This window comes from Lactuca sativa, chromosome 2 (genome assembly GCF_002870075.4).
Source record: "Lactuca sativa cultivar Salinas chromosome 2, Lsat_Salinas_v11, whole genome shotgun sequence".
In the NCBI taxonomy this organism is placed as follows: domain Eukaryota; kingdom Viridiplantae; phylum Streptophyta; class Magnoliopsida; order Asterales; family Asteraceae; genus Lactuca; species Lactuca sativa.
The window spans coordinates 116,394,984-116,417,665 of record NC_056624.2 but is presented as its reverse complement, the minus strand read 5'-3'; the positions used below and the strand labels follow the sequence as shown (position 1 = coordinate 116,417,665).

General features: G+C 36.6%; 2 protein-coding genes and 1 long non-coding RNA gene across 5 annotated transcripts; 1 reads left to right on the top strand and 2 right to left on the bottom strand.

Annotated features, from left to right (window-relative positions):
* Nucleotides 1-7,528: 7,528 nt before the first annotated feature.
* LOC122196468 (uncharacterized) lies at nucleotides 7,529-12,955 on the bottom strand. Its single transcript, XR_006188103.2, has 2 exons — nucleotides 12,823-12,955; nucleotides 7,529-8,832 (listed from the first exon to the last, which is right to left on the bottom strand). It is a non-coding gene; the product is annotated as an uncharacterized LOC122196468 (long non-coding RNA).
* Nucleotides 7,747-14,974, top strand: LOC111884573 (uncharacterized). Of its 2 annotated transcripts, none has more exons than XM_023880880.3 (18): nucleotides 7,747-7,887; nucleotides 8,009-8,119; nucleotides 8,217-8,273; nucleotides 8,347-8,420; nucleotides 8,524-8,623; nucleotides 8,894-8,967; nucleotides 9,089-9,183; nucleotides 9,280-9,383; nucleotides 9,485-9,538; nucleotides 9,640-9,695; nucleotides 9,910-9,948; nucleotides 10,150-10,291; nucleotides 11,021-11,205; nucleotides 11,767-11,834; nucleotides 11,918-11,990; nucleotides 12,103-12,164; nucleotides 12,617-13,793; nucleotides 14,590-14,974. In XM_023880880.3, exons 1-18 carry the CDS (start codon nucleotides 7,807-7,809, stop codon nucleotides 14,846-14,848), a joined length of 2,811 nt encoding a protein of 936 aa, XP_023736648.1. In that variant the 5' UTR covers nucleotides 7,747-7,806; the 3' UTR covers nucleotides 14,849-14,974. The 2 variants fall into 2 exon arrangements, with proteins under 2 accessions (XP_023736648.1, XP_023736645.1); XM_023880877.3 differs by having other exon boundaries at nucleotides 9,907-9,948.
* Nucleotides 14,975-16,514: 1,540 nt separating this feature from the next.
* LOC111884572 (uncharacterized) lies at nucleotides 16,515-20,440 on the bottom strand. 2 transcript variants are annotated; one of them, XM_042899157.2, is made up of 11 exons: nucleotides 20,276-20,440; nucleotides 20,110-20,181; nucleotides 19,348-19,443; nucleotides 19,187-19,262; nucleotides 19,012-19,104; nucleotides 18,855-18,919; nucleotides 18,662-18,769; nucleotides 18,412-18,549; nucleotides 18,206-18,311; nucleotides 16,871-17,079; nucleotides 16,515-16,751 (listed from the first exon to the last, which is right to left on the bottom strand). In XM_042899157.2, the coding sequence occupies exons 1-11, from the start codon at nucleotides 20,348-20,350 to the stop codon at nucleotides 16,683-16,685; spliced, it is 1,107 nt and encodes a 368-aa protein (XP_042755091.1). In that variant the 5' UTR covers nucleotides 20,351-20,440; the 3' UTR covers nucleotides 16,515-16,682. The 2 variants fall into 2 exon arrangements, with proteins under 2 accessions (XP_042755091.1, XP_023736644.1); XM_023880876.2 differs by having other exon boundaries at nucleotides 18,855-18,922; nucleotides 20,276-20,437.
* Between the last annotated feature and the right edge of the window lie 2,242 nt (nucleotides 20,441-22,682).

Below are 22,682 nucleotides of genomic sequence, written 5' to 3'. Positions count from 1 at the left end.
CGTGGGAACGTGAGAACGAGATGATGGAGCACTACCCAGATTTGTTTACGGTAGCAGACTTCGAGGATGAAGTCTGATTCAATTTGGGGAGAGTTGTAACACTCGGTTCCAGGTATGAAATTATTTTGATTGCGTATGATGTTTCTTAAGGGCCATGAGGTGGTGAATCTTCACCACAAGGTGGCAAAGAGTTTTGGGCCGCGGGGGTTAAATCAACCACTACGACATGGTGATTTTGCCATGACGTGGTGGTGACTGTTGTGGAAAAACCCTAAAGTTAAGGGTTGAGCCCTATTTAAAGATCCTTAACTCCTCCCAGCCTCCTCCCATCAGCCTCCATCTCTCCAGATCGTCCCTTGCAAACCCTAGATCCATTGTGTGAGTTTTTGGCCTAAAGAGTGTGTTTTGGTGCTTGTGAAGGAAGAAGTTGGTGGAAGATCACTTGGGGAGTTCAAAGCAAAGAAGATCCAGGAGTTTGCCTTCCTCTAGCATCTCATGGAGGTATAAAGTCTTCACCTTGTTGAGTTAATGGATACATCTATGGATTTTTCCCACTTTTCTCTATGCTTTGTTGCCTTGGATGGTTGAAATTCATAAAGTTTGCAACTTTATGGATCTCCAGGCCATTTGGATCATTTGACTCTTGGGATCTAGCTTAGAATTGAGTTTTGAGGCCATGCATGAAATATTGGTCTTTTTTTCCCTATTTTGACCTAATAAGAGATTAAGACATATAGTGGACATACATGACTGAAAAAGCACCAATTTTTATGGTGTGTTTGATGTTAGAGATTCTTTTGAAGCTTTTGGTTAAGTAACCTCTTGGATTGAATGATTATTGCTTAAGACATGAAGTGTTTTGGCCCCTGACACATGTATGTTAGACCGGGATTTGGCCCTCACCAATAATTGTAAGACTATGATTTGGCCCATAACATTAATTGTTTATTGGTATGTAGTACTTTGGGAAAACTCACTAAGCGATTTCTTACAGTTTGTGTTTATGGTTTTAGGTACTTCCGGTACTAAGGGGAAGGGACCGACGTGATGAAACATCATTCTCTCCTGTTATTTCCGCACTTTTGATATTGTACTTTGATGACATAACAATTATACGTTGTGATGGTTTTTGATAAATGTTTATATCTGTGGTACTTGTTTATTTTAGAAAAAAAAGAAAAAAATTTATTCTGGTTTTTGGGCTTTACAGAAACAACGTCGACTGTTGTTGTGATATACAATATCATTTATGTTATATTGTTGTTCTTGTCAAGTAATATTCGTGATATTCAAAGTGTATAGACTAATGGAAACAATACAACACACATACTGAAATTAAACCATTTGATTACACAAAGAGTATATCATTCAAACAACATTAACCAAAGCACAATTTCCTACATTCAGACTCAAAACAAACATAAACACTACATAAACCATGCTACGTTATCCTACGACCAACAAAACACTTCCTAATTCAGACACTATGATCAGAAACCACATTCATACACTACTTCCACCTTGCTTCAGATACCGAATTGCAAAAAGACCCCTACTGAAGAGAAAGATTAACTTATACATCCTAGCTTGCATTGTAGCTTGTTGAAGAGATTCTTGGAGCTTGTTCATAGACCTGATTAACCCAGGTATCACTTCCACCGATCTAAGGCACATGGTCTCATCAAACCACCCAATCCAATCACACATTCTCTCATTACGAAGACAAGACCAAAATCTCCTTCCATGGTTGTGACCTGAACAGGGAGTGACGATGGCTAGATCACGATTTCCATAAGCACATATCGAAATTTTCTGCAAGATTCTTTCTGATGACGTATCCCACTAGGAATATGTCGAAATTAACGAAACTTTTAGTCCGGTAGACCATTTGAGCAAAGGCCAACACATGTCTAACGCCGCGTCCTCGCCCTCGTGATCCCATATTCGTTCCTTGGCACCCATGCGCCAAGGTTAGCGTCCGGACAAAATAGTACCAATTGCCTCCCAGAGCAACAGGTGTAGCGATTAGGGTGTCGCTCCTGGAAAACCTGCACCAATAGCAAACAACCACTCACGGAGCACGATCTACTAATCGCAAGCCGCCTGTCCCTGCTAGACCTGAAAAAGTAGAAGATACTGTCAGGGATCTGTCCCCCTGACCACAGGTATAAAAGGGTCCCTTCTCCTCCGAGAGAAGGGATCGAAAAAACTCAACCCTTTCACTTTACCCAACATCTCTTCACTTTCTCTCTAAGAAACCATTTAACTTGATCGTCGGAGCCTCTTTCTGGGACAGCCTCCCGGACGACGACTGACGATCTTGTTTTCTCTGCTGTGATTCACAGGCCATTCATTCTACTCTCCAAAGAGACAGAATCAAGACAGTGACATATCACAATAGTTGGTGCCATCCGGACGTGCACCCAGTACGGCACAACCCACTTCGCAACATTAGCTGCCGAAAATGACAGATAAAGGATCGATACGGAAGGAAGGCGACGACAATAGTCCATTAGACCAATACAGTCCCTCGATGGAAGCGGTCCCTCGACACTGGAGGGGCAGCCGCACACACAGACGCCGCCGACGACACCAGTCGGCTCCATGATGGAGTTCATTGCTAGTCTATGGCGACCGCCGCAACAGAACATTTGGCCATGACTACTACCACAACGCTTCAAAGAGTACCGACCACCCAATCACAACAAACAGCAAATCAACCACATTCATCGGCATGGTAGACAGGGACCGACGCTTGGTCCCCCGTCATCATTCTATCAGCTGCACCACTTACAGGCCATCCTTCTTCCTCGATGGTCGCCATGTATCATATCCCGTTATTCACCCAACAACCACCGTTCAACCCATATTCATACCACTACCAAGGCGTGTACCCTCAAACATGGTCACAAACCCACAACATTCAAAGCACGCCAATACAAGGGATGAGTGCACACACTACGGGGCTAACGGAGTCAAGTTCGCAGCCAAGTCAGCTAATACACACATACCCCACATAGGCATCGTATATTCCTCAAGATACCATGTACAACCACGGGTACCATTACGAGTATGTCCAAGGGTACAACAACCCATACTACGCACGACAGGCAATGGCCAGCAGAGCACTCAACTACCCACATATGAACAGCCCCGTAACAAGTATCAGCTTAGCGTTCTGCCAAGAGCTATTAAGAGTGGACAATGACATCCCTTTGGATGGACAAGATATTCACTTGCACCTACTTCCCGGTCACACTATTGGGAAATGCTAGCAAATCGTTCAAGGCACTACGTCCGGGAAGTATCTCCATCTTCAAAAAGTTGAGGTACCTTTTCCTCCACAACTTCATGCAATTGAGGAAAGTCCAAGGAGATGTCAACTCTATCATAGCATGCAAGCAAAAAAAGGGAGAATCCATCCGAGCATACTATGACCGGTTTAACCCCGCAACCTTGAGCATCCCCGACCACAAGGAATATCTAGTCACGGGCGCCTTCGACCAGGGGCTACTTCCAGGCCCACTATCAAGGAAAACGCATAGAACGATGCCAAAATCCAGGGACGCGCTCAAATACAGGGTCGAGAAATACCTTAGGTAGATCAAGGGAGAACAACGCAAACAAGCCAATCTAAAATCCCTAGCGAACGCCTACCTCAAACAAGAATCAGCCAGCTCCCATTATTGGCATAGCCATAAGGAGCGCAATGATGGAAACTATGATAAACATAGCAAACATTCGAGACACTCATCTTGTAGATTCTGCCCGTTCGTCAAAGATGAGCCCAGGAGCTATAAGATGGAAGTGCAGGCGGTGGAAAAACCCTCAGAGGACAGAAAAAGAGAAAAGCCAATATTAGGAATACCACAAGAGCAAAAACCATGACACTGGAGAGTGCACTATCCTAAAAGAAGAAGTAGAAGGCAAGCGAATGAGTGGAGACTTAACAGAACTCGCGAAGATTCTACAATCAAAGTTCAAAGCCAAACGAAAAGACAGGAGAACCCGGAAGGAGATGAACAAACAACCAATCAAAAAGGAAGAAATCTTTGCAATGACAAGCCCCGGGAACAGAGCCAGACGTCGACGACTTACCCGATTATAGTCTCAACATAAGTTTCTCATCGGAAGACCCACAAGCACCCAATTGGGACCCCACATATCCAATCATAATCCCCTCCCTCGTACAAAAACATCAGATCTGGCGATTCCTGGTCGACGGAGGTAGCAACACCGACGTCCTCTACGAGCACTGCCTCGAGCGACTCTCGCCATCCTGGATGAGAAGCCTAAAACCACCAACCCGAGCCCTACTTGTTGGCTTCACGAGACACAAACTATGTCCACTTGGGACCATAAACCTCCCGTTGACACTACTCAACCATGATGGAAAGGAAAAGATAACGAGAATAATCGAGTTCTCGGTCGTTAAACTAAAAGTCAGAAGACGATATGATCCAAGGGCGACCTTCCCTCTTCCGGCTACAAGCCATCCCGTCAACAATACATGGTACAGTAAAGTTCAAAACAACGAATGGAGCATTGATAGTAACAACCCATAACACACAGGCAAAACCACTTACGGCGATCGCCGCTTGGGCTACTACACACATCACAAGAAAGCGGCGCATAACAACAACTAACACCCATACGGTCAAGCACAAAAGAACAAATATCCACACCCAATACAAGAAGAAAGGACGCCAACCCCAAGCGAACAACCCCGGGGGGGGGGGGGATTGCAACATCATTGCCACTCCTAAAACATCAAGGATCGTCATCATGAACACCAAGAAAGGTTGGACATCAATGAGTGTACCTACATGCCTTCGCACAGCAAGGGCACATAGCATGGAAAAGAAGGAAATGAAGGAACAAACGTGCGGAGTCACGAAGCTCGACTGGAAACACAAGCAAGGAACCACCAACACCAGAGCAGAAAGGATAAGCAATTACCCCAAAAAAGAGGATGTGGACAGGAGACGCACTACAACCATAAGAGTCTGCAACTGGTAGAGGCTTCCCCCAGGACAGCACCTAGTTAATAACCTCGCGAAAAACAGAGCTAGCAACGAATGAGTTACGCATAAGGAGGCAAAACCGCCCAAAGGTGACGACCAGGCAACCAAAGCCAAAGAATGGAGGGAATTGAAAATCATCTTCCGAAAGATGACCATCCCAGAAACAGCCAATCACAGCCTGTATATGAGCACGAACGTTGGAAAGCTCACTAGCACAAATCTAATATTCGATTCTCGTTTAGGTCGTGTCGGCTAAAAATCACTCGATCTAATATTCGAATTTCGGGCTGTACACTGCTATTCCGAAACTTCGAAAAATCATAACTTCTTCATACGAAGTCAGATTTGGACGTTCTTTTTATCGATGTTCTTAGTTTAACATATTCTACGACTTTCGTTTAAATCGCTAAGGCTAAATCTCGCTCTATCGTAAATTCACTATTTACGCTTCCCGGTATCGTGTCGGTTCTGTCGCGAAACTTCGACGGGTCATAACTTCTTCGTTATAACTCGTATTTCGGCGTTCCTTATATCCCCGGAATCCTTGTTTCGACCACTACAACTTTATATAAAGATATCGGGTTTATCTCACACTTTTATTTTGACACTTATTTTTAATTCTTTATTAATTATACATTTATAACTAAATAATAAGCACATAAACACACATAATTCACATAATACTCAAATATTTCATCTTTATTATTTCAAAAAGAGTTACAATAGTTGACCTAGACTATTACATTGACAAAAATGCTTAGCCCTGAAACCCGGGCGTTACAATTCTCTCCCCCTTAGGATGATTCCGTCCCGGAATCATGCATCAGCAAACGGGGGAAGATTTAAATGCATGTGTGAAGTTCAAGCGGTTATGATGATGGAAACCGCTTGTGCAGACGCTTCCGTCACGTCAAAAGCTATCAAATAATCATCCCCACCAAACACGTGTCTAGATCTAAGCTAGAACAACTCAGCTACCCTAAGCTAACGTTGACATCTACTAGCATAGGGGACTTGATGACATATCCCACCAAGAATACATCGAAATTAACGGAACTGTTCAGTCTGGTAGACGGTTTGGGCAAAGGGCAACGTATGTCTAACGTCGTGTCCTCGCCCTCACAATCCCGAATCAATTACTTGGCGCCCAATCACTGTATATATATATATATATATATATATATATATATATATATATATATATATATATATATATATATATATATATATATATATATACAGTGCTCTAAAAGGCGCGTCAAGGCGCGCCATGACGTGAGGCGTGGTTTCGCCGTTACGAAAAGCTTCATAACGTTGTTGTTAGGCGTGGCGCATAGCAAAGCGTAATATGCCGCGCCATGGCGCGTTATGGCGTGTTATATATATATATATATATATATATATATATATATATATATATATATATATATATCTTGCAAAATATACATATTTGATTTTTTTTGTTGTTAAACGTCATTTGGTGAGTACCTGCCAATTTTATAAGTAAAACCTAGAAAACAATAAGTCTATTGGGTGTGGACAATATGTTAAAACATGTTTTCATACCCAAAAATTGCCAACTCGTTGTCATCCTTAACACCGTTTGATTTATATAGGAAATGATGTTCAAATGTTATAACATGTTATACCATATGAAGATATATACACATACACACACACACACATAGAGAGAGAGAGAGAGAGGATTTTGATTGGTTAACCGCAAGTTATTCCCGTAACCGTGATAACATTTCTTACCATAAAATCAATTAATATGAGACGGGGGCGGTGTGCTACCCGTTATGGCGTCGTTAGTAGGCATCCAATTCGGATTAATGCCTCATGGCGTTGCCCGTACCTACCAGTCTAACTATTTCTAAAAAATTTAATTTTTTGTTTAAACCCTGAAAACCTTTATTATAATTAGTTTGATGTTAAAAACATGGCTTGTTTTTTATCGACATAATAATTGGGTGAACTTTGAAACATGGTGGAAGAGATTAGACCCAAACGAGAAGGACCCATTAAATATACGGATACACCCGGCAAAACGGCTTTCCTCTTTATTTGATTTATTTATTAAATAACCTCAATAACATTATTTTCTCCCCTCTGTATCTCTCTCGGTTTCACATTCCACAGGAACTCTGACCTCCGATTTTCTATTCAAAATTGCCCGGCTGATCGATGGTTTGACATATTGAAGAACACCATCTTCATCATCATTCATCATATCGCCATTTGGAACTTCATTTCTTCTTGCAATCCATCGAGCAACTTGAAGGATCATACTCTACAGGTGTAAAGTAACATCCTCCGTCTTCAGCCGTTTCTTCAACTGAAATCGCAATCTTCCTCATATTCCACACCCTGCAACTCATCTTCGTACGTGTCTCTAACTCAAAAGTGTATCCGATTTAAAGGCTAGTAGAATTGAATTCCATCAAATCGGTTGATTAGCAATCACTTCAGAATTGTTCCGATTCTTCCCGTTTTCCGTACGGTTTACTCGCCGTTACTGTTGTCAGGCGTAAATCCGGCAAATCTCAATCCTCATTCAACCTTTTTCCAGAATTTCTTCAACAATTTCAGTGTTGAAGTTCCCAGTTTCTAATTCGTCTCTTTTGGTCAACTTCAAAGGGGTTGTTGTTTGTAGTGGGATTGGAGATTTGGAGCTGAAGTTTGGTCTTCTTCTTCATCAACGAAACCGAAGCAGGGTTTCTCTTCCATGGTTGGAATTGAAGATTCCCTTATTAAATACAAGAATATAAATTAGGCAAACATGGTTAAAGGGAATATTTTCCATTACAGAAAGGACTCATGGCCTCCTGAAGAATACGTAAATCGGACTACTCTGCAACTCGTAAGTTCTTCTTCAACCTTCTTCACATCCTTCTTATTTTTCTTTACTTCCACCATAAGTTCTTGAAAATTCCATGAATTTTGGACATATCGAAGAGGTGGAATTTTTTGTATATATGCAGCTTGACTTCGATAGTGGTGCTCCTCCTGAACACGCATGGAGACGAAAGTTAAACAGCCATGCTGGTATTCTCAAGGAATTCAGTGTTACTTTCATGGAAGCAATGAAAATGGTAGTTTTTATAACCTTAAACTAACTAAAACATACAATACCCAATTAATTACCCATTAATCTTGGTTTATAATTTAGTAATGAAATTTTGATTACAGATTGGCCTTGGAATCCGTCTATGGTCATATGTAAGGGAAGAGGCCTCTCATGGAAGGGTAATCGACTATTTCTTTTTCTGTTCTTCTTTGTCATTTAGTAAATGACCATTTTACCCTTCTATATTTACAGCGAGCTCCAATTGATCCTTTCAATCGTGAAGGCAAGCCAGCAGCAACCCAAGGGGTTCCACTAGGTGGAATGGGGTAAATTTGTGATTTAAAAAAGAAAAAAAAAGTTTTGGATGTTTTGCTTCATGTTCATATATATGAGAATAATGTTATTATTCATCATGTTGATGTTTTGTAGAAGTGGAAGTATAACTAGAGGTTTTAGAGGAGAGTTTAGGCAATTCCAAATAATTCCCGGTGCATGTGAGCCTTCTCCTATGATGGCCAATCAATTCTCCGTAAATCTCTAACTTTTTATATCCATTTATCTTGAACTGTGTGTTTGCCAGAGACTGAGACTGATGTCACTGGCACAAAGTCCCACAAAAAAAATTGGAACAAGGACTAAAACTGATGTCAGCGGCACAAAATCTAACGCAAAAAAGTAGGACAGGACTTGCTTTTGATTTTTCATATGTGCAAAAGACGTGAATGCCCTTGTCTGATCCTGTATAACAAATAAAACATTGATAAGCGTCTTAATTCTAAAGCATTAAATCCAACTACAGATTTTTATTTCGCGTGACGGTGGGAATAAAAAATATGCATCGGTTTTATCCCCAGGGAAACACGATGGAACAGGGTAAGAACATAAGTACATAACACAAACAAATACAAATCATTAAATCATACAAATTTTTTTTTTTCTAAACGTTATAATGTAATAAACTTTATTTAATTATTTATATATGTATTTACTTAAGAACGGATCAAGGGTTGTCATCATGGGGGTGGAATTTAAATGGTCAACATTCAACATACCATGCGTTATTTCCACGAGCATGGACAGTTTATGATGGTATCATTATATCATTTTACTTTTTATCTAACATTTTTTTTTTTAAAAAACTTTTTTGGTTTATTTTTAGTTTTTAACAACTTTTTTTATTATCAGGTGAACCTGACCCTGAACTCAAATTGTCATGTCGTCAAATATCTCCATTTTTACCTCATAATTACCGAGATAGTAGTCTTCCGGTTACCGTTTTTGTTTACACGGTATATAATCTATAAATCTAATGATCTAATTCCAATGTGTATCATTTTTTGTAAATCTTTTGAACTAATAAAGTTTATTTTTATTTTTTTATTTTTTTTAGTTGGTGAATACCGGGAAGGAAAGGGCAAAAGTCAGCCTTCTCTTCACATGGGCGGTATGTTTGTTTGATTTTGCTATTGTATTAGCAAAAAATAGCAATGTATTTTCATTATGGATTTTGACATTTTGACTATTTATTGTATTTGTAATGTACAGAATTCGATTGGAGGAACCTCACACTTTTCAGGAGATCATGTGAATGAGCCTTTCGTGTAAGTTTGATAAATGCAAGAAATAACAATGTACTTTCAATGTAGATTTTTCACAATACAATGTCTTAACAAGAAGAAAAAAAAAATTAAAACTACAATGATGTAATAGAAAAAAATAATGTAAGATGCTATAATACACAAATACACAAGATACTTTTTTTTTTTGGTATTTTGCCCTTTTTTCTTATGCACATTTATTTTTTCTTTAAAGCAGAGGTGAAGATGGAGTCTCCGGTGTTCTTCTACATCACAAGTAAGTTCAATATTTAAGTCTTTTTTTTTTTCTTTAAAACATTGAACTCTGAAAAATCTACCTAATTATATCTTTTGTATTATTATATCACTGTTATAATTAGGTAGATTTTTCAAAATACATGAGAATAAATATAGCAAATAGACAAAAGTAGATTTTGCTATTTTTGTGAAAGATTCTAATGAAGATTACGCTATGCAGGACAGCTAAAGATAACCCGCCTGTTACTTTTGCGATAGCTGCCTGCGAGACCCAAAATGTAAATGTGACGGTTTTACCAAGTTTTGGATTATCTGATGAAAGCCACGTCACTGCCAAAGATATGTGGGGTAAAATGGCACAGGTATATATTTCCTATTCTCTATAAAAACATTATTACAATATTGTACTTTCAGTTTTTATTTTGAGTAAATTACAAGTTTGGTCCCTATTCTTTACACAAAATTACAAGTTCAGTCCAAATTTTCAAATTGTCCTATTTCGTATCAGAAATGCAAACCTAAGGACTACATTATTGATTATACTATATATTAAGATAAATTGTTAGGAGTAGTAAAGTTTCTATGTTTCACACTTTTCCCACAAAGTTTCCTATTTTAGATTTTGGCCACAAGGGCTTAGGAATAATATAGTTTTGTGTTTCACACTTTTGCCACAAGAGGTTTTTATTTTAGATTTTGGCCACAAGATTTTTCTATTTAAGATTTTAGCCACAAGACTTTTCTATTTTGTCACTAGACTTTCGTATGTTAGCACTTTCCACCCCTACTTTGCACAATGACACTTTTCATCCCTCTACGTTGTAAAATATCACTTTCATCCCCTCAAATTTGGACAACAACAATTTCCGCCCCCCTTACCTTTCGTATATTGGTAGATTTACAAGTTTCATCCCTAAGATTTTGTGTGTCCACAAGTTTGGTCCCTGTAATATCATTCTAGTTGGGACAATTTGAAAATTTGGACTGAGGTTGTATTTTTGGTAAATTGTAGGGACCAAATTTGTAATTTACTCTTAATCTTTTTGATATTTGTATAATTTTTTTTGGTTTGTTATTTATGAATGATTTAGGATGGAGAATTTGATCGGGAGAATTTTGAGAATGGAGCTACGTTTCCATCATCAGCAGGGGAGGCGAATTGTGCTGCGGTGTCTGCTTCTGCATGGGTTGAACCGAATGGGAAGTGCACTGTCGCGTTTGCTTTGGCATGGTCTTCTCCAAAAGTCAAATTCATGAAAGGAAAATCATATCACAGGTTTTTTAATCTTTATCCAAGTTTTGTATATAAGGGTGTGTTTGGTTTTGACGGAATTGGAATCCGAGATTCCATTCCATGGCGCTTACCAAATGGACAGATTTCAATTCCGTCGAAATCATTTTTAAAAAAGTTTAATTCCATTCGTTGTTTTGTATTAGTAGACCAAAATATCGTCGGTATAGATCGACATAAATGTGAACAAAAATTTAGTTGTATATATTTATAATAAACATAGAATATTTAAATTTTTATAGAAATTAATTTTTAGAGTGAATTACAAATATGGCCCCTTTGCTTTTTGATTTTTACCGTTATTAGTCCAAAATTGAAACTTTTTTCATTTTTGGTCCTTATTTCAAGATTTCATATCAATTTTGGTCGTTCGAATCTTCAAATAACGACGAAAATCGATATTAAAACTTGAAATAAGGACCAAAGTCATAGTCATGTTATGATTGCTTCAAATTTCAATTCTTTCAGATTCCAATACCTAAACAAATTTGTATCTTCGATTTATTTTTTATTATTTATTTATTTATTTAATTTTTTGTTTTTCAGGAGGTACACGAAATACTATGGTACTTCCGAGGGGGCAGCTGAGGACTTGGTTCATGATGCTTTGACAAGTGGGTTTTTAAAGAACTTTAATTACCAAATTCTTTTATATTTTTTGTGATCTAATGTTGAGATTATATGATTTTTGGTTTAGATTATAAAAGATGGGAAGAAGATATCGAGAAATGGCAAAATCCTATCTTGAAAAATGATGATCTACCAGAATGGTTGGTGCTTTTACATTCTTTGAATAATCCCTATACTTTAGTATCTTTCAGTTTTACCTTATTATTATTATTTTATAATCGATCAATTTTGATATAACTTTTATTTTTTCAGGTACAAGTTTACATTATTCAACGAGCTTTACTTTTTGGTTGCTGGTGGCACAATTTGGATAGGTATATTTAAATCCACAACAAAAATATTATCATCTTTTTATAGATATAAACTACAAACAAAATTTAATTAAGACTATGTTTGGCGTATTAGCTGAAAAGCTAGCTGATAGCTAAAAAGCTAGCTGATAAAAAAATAACGTTTGGTAAAACTAGCTGAAATATATAAAATTACATAAAAAGACATGTAAAAGTATGTGTTTCTATGAAAATTTTTAAAAAAACTCCTAAAAAGCTAGTCTAAATAGCTTTTAAAAAGCTAGTTTATAAACTACTTTTTGGCTTATCAAACACGACAACATAAAAAAACTCACCAAACACAACCTATAGGACTTTTATGGTTAAAATGAGTAATAATATCTGTCTAGATTAATTTTTTTTCTAACTTAAAAATTGTCAGATTTAGCCCTTTAAAATTCTAACTTTATGAATTTGACTTCGATATTTTCAATCAGACACTCCACTACCAGGAGCAGACGACTCCGGCAGTGATCGGCAACCACCGAGCATACAAGACAACGGCGATGCAAATTCCAGCGAAGAAGATGAAACAGAAACTCCCGAAAGAGACGACACAACCATTTCCATAAACCCTAATCCAAAATCAAATGATAATCACGATAATGATGATGAAAATGACGATGTTGGTAGCTTTCTATACCTCGAAGGCGTGGAATACATCATGTGGTGCACATACGACGTCCATTTCTACGCATCATTCGCTCTCCTCGAGCTTTTCCCCAAAATCGAACTAAGCATCCAACGCGAATTCGCAAAAGCTGTGTTAACAGAAGACACAAGAAAAGTCAAATTCCTCGCAGAAGGTAATTCGGGAATCCGAAAAGTGAAAGGCGCAGTTCCTCATGATCTTGGAACCCACGATCCATGGCATGAAATGAACGCATATAACATCCACGATACAAGCAAATGGAAAGACCTAAACCCTAAATTCGTCCTTCAAGCCTATCGCGACTTCGCCGCCACCGGAAATTTATCATTCGGTGCCGACGTATGGCCCGCCGTTCGTGCCGCCATGGAGTACATGGACCAGTTTGATCGCGACGGCGATTGTTTAATCGAAAACGACGGGTTCCCGGATCAAACTTATGACGCGTGGACTGTTCATGGAATTAGTGCTTACTGCGGTTGTTTATGGCTCGCCGCCCTTCAAGCCACCGCTGCCATGGCTGTCCAGTTAGGCGATAAGGGTTCCGCCCAGAAATACAAGAAGATGTTTTTGAAAGCGAAGATTGCTTTTGAGACGAAGCTATGGAACGGGTCGTATTTCAATTATGATGAGAATAGTAAGTCGATTCAGGCGGATCAATTGGCGGGTCAGTGGTATACGGCGGCGGCGGGGTTGCCGGATCTTTTTGAGGGAAGTAAGATTGAAAGTTCTTTGAGAAAGATTTTTGATTTTAATGTGATGAAAGTGAGAGGAGGGAGGATGGGAGCTGTGAATGGTATGTATCCGAATGGGAAAGTTGATGAGACGTGTATGCAATCGAGGGAAGTGTGGACAGGTGTCACTTATGGTGTTGCTGCCACCATGATTCATGCCGGAATGGTGGAAGAAGCGTTTACTACGGCTGAAGGAATTTTCACCTCCGGGTGGTCGGAAGATGGATTTGGGTATGTTTTATTTTTCTTCATATTTTCCAACATTATTAAATCTTTAATGTTCTATGCAACTAAAAAGACAACCTTTTTACACATTTCATTTCAAGATTTTTAAAATTTTAATGTTCTATACATGGCCCACTAGATGATTGACATCCGTGACCCACACTTTCGATGTACACATCCCACACATTCCACAATGGCCCACTAGATGGTCTACATCCTAATCTGGCCCACTAGGTGGTTGACATCGTGGTTGACATCCGTGAGTTGATCCACAAAATCAATGTACACAACATCCAACGGTGACACATTAGGTGGTGGACATCCCTAAAGGGGCCCACTAGGTTCCTGAGGCCCACTACTATTGGCCTATTAGGTGGTTGACATCCCTTAGTTGGCCTACTAGGTGGTTGACATCTGTGAGTTGATCCACACTGTTGATGTAAACAACATCCCACCGGGGCGCATTAGGTGGTCGGCATCCCTGAAGGGGGCCCACTAGATTGTTTACATCCCTGAGATCCACACTGTAGGTTGGCCCACTAGATGGTTAACATCCTTGAGTTGGCCCACACTGTTGACGTAAACAACATTTCGCCATAGGGGCGCGCTAGATGGTTGATATCCTGAAGGGGCCCACTAGGTGGCTGACGTGTCTATGTAAACAACGTCCCATAGTCACGTGTTAGGCGTTTGACATAAAACTATTAAAGCTTATTGGCCACAAATCCACGGCCAGTTCAATATACATTGGAATTAAAACTCTCATACTGCAGCTGCTAAGACTCAAACCTTTGATATGCAGATATGCGTTTCAGACACCTGAAGGATGGACGATGGACGGACACTTCAGATCATTGGTTTACATGAGGCCACTTTCAATTTGGGCAATGCAATCGGCTCTTTCGGCACCTAAGGCCGTACTTGATGCACCGGGTGTAAATGTAATGGACCGTATTCAAACACCGGCTCTTAGTTCACGAACGTCTTTCAATTATAAGGCTGCTAAAAAGAAATCCCGTAAAGCCAAGTGTTTTAGCAACTCTGTGTTTCATTGTCTATAGAGATTTAATTGTTGAGCGAAAACTATTCCATTCCTACTTTTGTTGTGATTGTATTCATGCTAATTGTTGTTGTTTCATTCTTCTAAAGTTTCTTATAAATAGCAATATGTGTGCATTATGTGTTAATTAATATCGTTATAAATAAGTTATGATTTGTCTTTCTTGGGTGAAATTTCAAATTCATGCAACATATTTTCTTGGCATTTTTATTGTGTATTTGTTGACTGAAATGTGGTTAATTGGTGGGAGGTGACACTATTGTCAAAAATAAGAAAAAGTGTTCGAAGTTGTCATAGTGGCCGAAAAAAATTAGCTAGGATTTTTGTTAATGAAATATACTCTCAAACTTTTGTTGAGTTATAGAGAAAAAGAAGTGTCTCGAGGATTTAAGTCCGTGAAACATGTGCTTGAAACAATCATTGACGTTTTTTAGCTTGCAAAGAGAACATTTGTAATGGAAGTTTTTTCTCATCTCAAAGGTAAGGTCTATTTTTGATGTGTTTTTTTTTTTTTTTTTTTTTTTTTTTTTTTTTTTGTCAAGATTTGAATATATGGGTATAAAGTTTTGTAAATGTTAAAATAATGATTAAAATGTTTAGTATTGGATGTCATGTACTACTTATGGAAGAAAATTAAAGGTTCTAACCCAATATAAAATGGGCATTTTGTTAAAAAAAATAACAAAAAACAGGCGATTGTTTACGCATTTGAGATTTTAGCAGATAATGTTTGTTTTTAAGCTGTAATCTTTAAAAAAGTTAATATATTATATGCTAATTAACATATATTATCTTCGTGAAACCTCTTTATTTGAAAAATGGTTATCTTACTGTAATTCTACGAAATATACTTTTTAACAAGTATTATCTTATTGTAATCTTATTATATTCTCTCTATTTAGCAGTGTCGTAGACATCAGCATTGGTTAATCGTTTGATGGTCTGTAATCGATTACGATTAGGAATGTTTGGCGGAAATTGGTCAATATCGATCAAATTTAGGCTAGATGGTCCTCAGTGCTCCTAAGCGAGAAAAATTTTAAGAATTCAAATTTTAAATTTGCAAATATTACACCAAAATTTATAAAATTTCAAAATTTTAAATATTCAAATTTTCAAATATTATACCAAAGATTTCAAATTTCCAAAATTTCAAATTTTTAAATTTTCAAATACTAATTTTCTTTAACATATGTTATGTTTTAAAAATAGTTTTATTAGTAATTTAAAATCTCCGATTAATTCCTATCAAATCCATTGACTCGGTCAACCGTCGAGCTAATGTCGAACAATTTTTACAACCTTGCTATTTAGCTTGATACATTCTCTATATAGAAACAACTGTTTTTTGTAACATTTATAGAGATTTTATTTCTTAAGAAAATAACCATTTTCGTAGCTTTTTAGTCAAAAAAGTATTATCTAACAAAAAAATTGTTAGTTACAGAGAATACAATAAAATTATTAAAAAAATTATTAAAAGATAATATTCTCCGCCTTTCTTTATTTAGAAAAAAAAGCCATGGCCCTATTGTAACTAACACATAGTATATAAGACTTTTATGAATATGAAGATTGCATACTATGTTCTAAGATTAGTTAAAATTCCCCATGCTCTTTCTTCCATTCCCACACCTATAAAAAAAAATAGATAAATACGATTTCACTACACACAAATCGTTTGCATTGTCCATTAACTCAATCCATCCACCAAAAAATCTCATTGCAAGTCACTCATTAATTAAAAAATAAACATTAAACGTATCAAATATATAACACCAACGTATACGAAACAATAATCCTTCGTGTCGCCATAATTCCCCTTCCTCACACATTTAATCAAGCTTCACATTAGAATACAAAAGGGTGTCCCTCGTGATTGGCATATTAAACAAAAAGCATATCTGCAAAAAAAGCAAACAGATATTACGCTTTTCAACAGAACAGAACAAAACAAAGCAGGATACTGTGCGACTGAGACTGACACTGATGTCAATGGGATAAAAAAAAACTTCGAGCTTACCCCCATGAGAGTGGAAACTATAAGAATAATCCCGGTAATCCAAGCTAGGGTTTTTCTAACAAGAGCCACTTCTGCAATCTTGGCAAAATCAGGCAAACTCTTTTCCTCCAACCACCGAGGATGTTGTCGGGTGGTCAACTTTATGGTCAACATTGAATCAGATTCTTTAGTAGGTGATCCATTGAAAACAACCACCCCAACAATTTGACCTATAAGATCACCAAATATACAACATTATATTATACTATATATTAAAAGCAAAGTCCTTAGCAATAAGCAATAGTGCCTTTTCATGTTTTTATAGTTTTACCACATAAGTATTGTATTTTGCGAGATTTAGTCCCTGTAATTGTATTGTATAGAAAAGGTCCTTGCAAAGTTCTTTTTTTTACAAAAAGAGTCCATATATTTAAGATTTTCGTATGTGGACATGTTTGGCCCTTATATAGAAAAAAAAGTACACAAATGTCCCTATAATTTACAGAAAAGGTCCTTGCAAAGTTCTTTTTTGAGTAAATTACACGAATGGTCCCTATGGTTTAGGGTAATTTGTGTGCTTGGTCCCTAACTTATTTTTTTAACTCAAAAGGTCCTTACTGTTTGTTTTTGTTACGCGCTTGGTCCCTTTCTTATTTTGCCCTTGATTTTTTTAATTTATTTAAATAGACACACCCCCAACCCCACACCCTCATCTTACCTTACATACCCCATCATTTTTCCTTATTTAAATAATAATATTTTTAGGTAAGATAGGGACCAAGCGTGTAACAAAAATAAATAGTAAGGACCAAACGCGCAACAAAAACAAACTGTAGGGACCTTCCGAGTTAAAAAAATAAGTTAGGGATCAAGCGCGCAAATCACCCCAAACCATAGGGACCATTCGTGTAATTTACTCCTCTTTTTTTACAGATTCCGCCCATGTGTTTAAAAATTACAAAAATGGTCTCTACCTTATAGAAAATTTACAGATTACGCCCCCGTGAAACGGGGTGCGGGTATTTTCTAGTTGGTGATTAAAGATTGAATATTTCACATATTTTGAGGAATTAAGGATTTATTTATGATATCTATTAAAATTTTCAATTAATGTTTGTAGTTTGTTTCTTTTTTCACCCTAATAAAGTGGCTAAAATAACAATCTTTTCTAGACTGATGATGTATGTCTGGATAAAATGTTGTATACATAAAGTCTGTTTCTTTTCTAGACTAGTAAATGACCATTTTACCCTTACATTCAAAAATCAAAATAACAAATTTAATAGGAGGAAAAAAGAAGGGCAAATAGGTGAAGTGTACAATAGTAATTCAAAAAGGAATTAAAGAAAAGATGACCTTTGTATGTTGTTTGAAAAGAGTTGTAAATCATGGAGATTGAAGTCACCAACAATTCAGCACCTTTATGAACAATATCATCTGTTCCATAGTGTTCTTGAAAAGCCTATACAACATTTTAAACATAAAAATGTAAAGACACAAAAGCAAAAATGTAACAAAAGAATATGATAAAAAAAAAAAGGGAAAAGAAAATTATTTATAACCTTAAAACCATCAAATTTTCCTTTGATCAATTCTGATGGAGTAAGCTTACTTCCTGCCAAATCTTCATGCAATTGCACTGCCTTTTGAGCATTGTGGAAAAGAGAGACAAGGCTGATTGTAAATTCTCTGTCTGCTTTCTGCAAATGAATGATACAAGAACAGGGGTATAATCGTCATTTACCACAACGGTGGAAAATCAACAATGTTATAAAGCGATGAGATAGAAAAAATGGAAAAAGGAAAAACAACCTTTGACATATGAAGAGTGATTTGAACATTGTTTGACAAGGGGATGGTCAACTCTCCGGTCAATGGCTCGGCTGCATTGTTAATGTATTCTCCACCCAACCAAAGGGCCTGAATTGATAATCAATGTAAAGGGTAAAAATGTAAAATGACACATGGGAAGATATAGTTGAGTGTAGTATAAGTTGAAACTTACAAAGTTGATCAAATCTTTTTCGGTTGATTCCAGGGGTTCATTTAAAGAAACTAGAGACAATTCATCTTCTACAAATATGTGAATGAAAATTTCGTCATTTACATAAATAAATTTGTTTATTAGTCTAATGAATGCTAAATATAGAAGGAGGTATTACCTGAAACTTGAATTTCAGTATTTTCAATAGCCACTTCACTCTTAAAACCCCTACTGAAAACATCACCATCTGAATTAAGTTCAAGCTGCTTATCTGCAAGTAGCATAGCAATTTTTAAAAAAGATAAATTCCATTTGGAAGTAATTTAGAATATAATAGACATAAATTTAGGCACCTCCTAATCCATTGACCTCTAGCAAGAAAACAGCATGAGGCCTAACAAAGGGGTTAGGTGTAAGTACCTCATTCAACTGGAAGATCAATAAAGAATTATATCAGATTTAAAAGAGGAAATCATGCACTAAGAAATTTGAAAAAGTTAAGAAGTAATGTTGCCTTTTCTGAGCTTGCAGAAGATAATGTTGAAGGAGGTGCAAAACCAAGCAAGACTGAAATGGCAGCACCTACTTCTGGAAGGGATAATGATTTGGACTGCAGAATCAAGATATGAAAATAAGATTTCTGAATATGAGATTTCAAATTTCAACTATGCAAATAAGATTTCTTTCTTTTTGAACATATTGGCTTTTAGTTCAAACAGATACATGATAAATATATCAGATAAACTAATAAGCAAGACTTCAATAGTTCAATGCTATGTATGGCAACATGTAACAGTTTATCTATTGAATTAAAAAGTTCTCATTTAGTATTCAAGAATCTTTTGTTAGTTACTTTTAGAACTATTTTACAAGTATATGACTATCTTCTTTCCAACTTTTGCAAATGTAGTTACTGTTATTTGAACTGTGACTTTTTGATAAAAAAAATTACAGGAACAAGTTAGAACATCATTTGCTAAACCTTAATCTTAAGAACATTGATTACCTTCTAATCAATGATTCCAAAGTCATGGACACTAGCTTGTTAATAACCTTTATGGTCAAAAGAAATATCAAAAATCTTACTTGTTGCATTGTTGTGAACTTGTATCAGATCAAAATCTGGAGGTTTTATCTTTCAACTTCAATATATGACATAATATAACAACATATGGCATAATATGTTATCAATCAAAGGCAATTGCAGTGAACAGTGGTAATTAGAACTAAAACGACCAGCAAACTTGAAGTAAAAATCAAATACGAAGCTACATACCTCGGATGAGTGAGATTGAAAATAGTGGTGAGTTGAGCTATCGAGGAGATAAACTGAACCTGTTCCATCGGCCTATTCGCAAATTAAACAGATATAATTCACCGATCCAAATCGAATTTCGATTAAATAGAAGTATTGAACTAGAACAGTGATCATGTATACGAACCTTAGATTGTAAGCAGAGAATCGATGAAATGATTAGCAAAATCAAAGTCAAGCTTGGAACTCTTATAGAATCCATCGAGAAAGAGAAATCCGATCCACGATTTACAACTGAAACCGAAATGTTTTTTATTAATCGTATTTCAACAAGATGAGGTCGGGAAAAAAGCTTCAGGAAACGCCGTCGTCTTGGACATGTGTTCCATGCGATGCACATAAGTCGTGATAAGTATTGGGCCATTTGTTGGGCCGTTTGGGCCTTCCTCTTATATAACTCATAGATGAACACAATTTAAATCCAAAACTAATTCTTAAAAATTCCGATTCTTATATATGATTGGATAAATTTGGATCCGGATGTTTTCTAATTTTTGTATTGAATTTATATTATATTCGATTTTAAAATTAAAAAAGATAAAGTAAAAAGGTACGTCAACATAACCATAATATAAGCCTGGAAACCAAAAATACTAATAATTTTAATTTTAGATTTGAAATTCGTGTCTTAATGGAATTAAAGTTTATCTTAAAACTCTAGAATTTTGTCTTCAACAATGTCACCATCATCGCATGATAACCCTTTGTAAAATCTTTTTCATGGATGCACTCGTTAACACAGGTGCGAAAAGTAGTAGTTTAAGTTAAACACAATTTTGTATCCTTTCAACATCGTCTAAATAATCTCTTAAACAAATGTATACTACTATTCATTCAACGAAGAGTCACAACATTCGTTCCGATATTACCTTGCCACTAAAAGAAAATGCAGATTTTAAAACTACCATAAAAGTTTGGAATGTTAGTAATAAAACTACCCTGGATGTTTAGAGTGTTAGTAAGTTATGAACCATGACTGCTAGAATTGAAAATTGCAGTTCATTTTCTCTCCACCAAACAAAAATATCAAATTCCTCGACATTAAAGGAGACTAAAAAGTTTTATGTTGTATAATTTTCCTGAGAAAATGACACTGTAGCACATGACAGTTTAGGCATTTGTCTAATTTGGTCGCCGAAGTTTTTTCTTTTTTGTACATTAGACCACTAAACTTCATTTTTACCTTTTAATTACATCATTATTCAAAAAATTAGATGGTTTACCGGTTCCAATGCTTATGTGGCTGGGTAATGTGTCCAATAAGCTTACGTGTAACACGTATGTGAGATACTGATGTGTCAAAGAAGTTGACTCATCCAACAACCCTTATTAATTGAAACCCTGAATCGGACCATTGTTCAAATGTTACTTACCCTTTTGTGAAAAGTCAAATCTTCTCCACCGACTCTTGCCATCCTCATGAACAATATCTTACAGCTCATCCACTTCAAGGAATTAGTTATAAATGACTCGTGTTCAAGTGTGAGAAGGGGTAAAGCTTTGCAATTGCGACGTTCCAACTAAAGAACGAACGTGTTGGAAGATAACAAACCCTGGGAGGCGTTTCTGGAATTGTCAAAACAGTTTGGTAGGTCCCGATGATCCTGATCATGCTACCTTCGTATTTTAGGATTTGACTGTGGTGTTTCTTCGTGTAAATCCGATCATGCTAGATTTGTATTTTGAAAAAAAAAAAAACCCGAATTTTATTTTCTTCTTGAGGAATCTTTGTGATCGTGAATCAAACCCATTTCGTTCATACATTAAAGGCAGTTGATTTCCTTAATCTTTATTTACTATCTAAATCAAAGCATTTTCACTTTTTACTGGATTGACTATTTACAGACTAAGTTCAGGAAATGTAACTTCTTTGACTGGAAAGACGATGAAAAGGAAGAAGGGTACTACAAAAACATTCCATATTCTTTGAAGTAGAAACTAGATGCTAAAGAGGATTTGTCTGCGATGAACAATTTGAGGACAAGGATTGCTGAAGTGGAGTTCCTACTGTCATAGGAGAAGTGTAAGGTGGCAAGAGTAACAAAGATGTTTCTGATTCAAGGAAGGCAATGGGTTGTTGGATTTGGTGTCTAAGCCCATAACTATAATTGGTATGTACTTGACCCGAGAGTAGCTGTCACACCCCCAAACCTGAACGGCGGAAACGTTTGGGGGTGGAGGACGTCATGTACAGTATCATAACAATTAAATAGTAAAGAAAGTACACACCACCATAATATAAATATATTTGAAAAGTTTACATGATTGTATGTGTTACATGTTTGAATATCAAATACAATATGGTGATCCAAAATATGTTACTAACGCCAACGTGTTAGTCTTCAAAAGTAGTTGCTACCTGATTTAGCGTTTTCCTGAGAATACAATTTATTTCAAAGAAAAAGTGTCAACAATAAAGTTGGTGAGTTCATAAGTAGTGTTTTGAGAAAATGTATGCCATTTGAAAGTTCGTGTATGTTTCCCAGAAAATCCGATATTTTCTAACAATTATATGAAATGAGCATGAATGATTG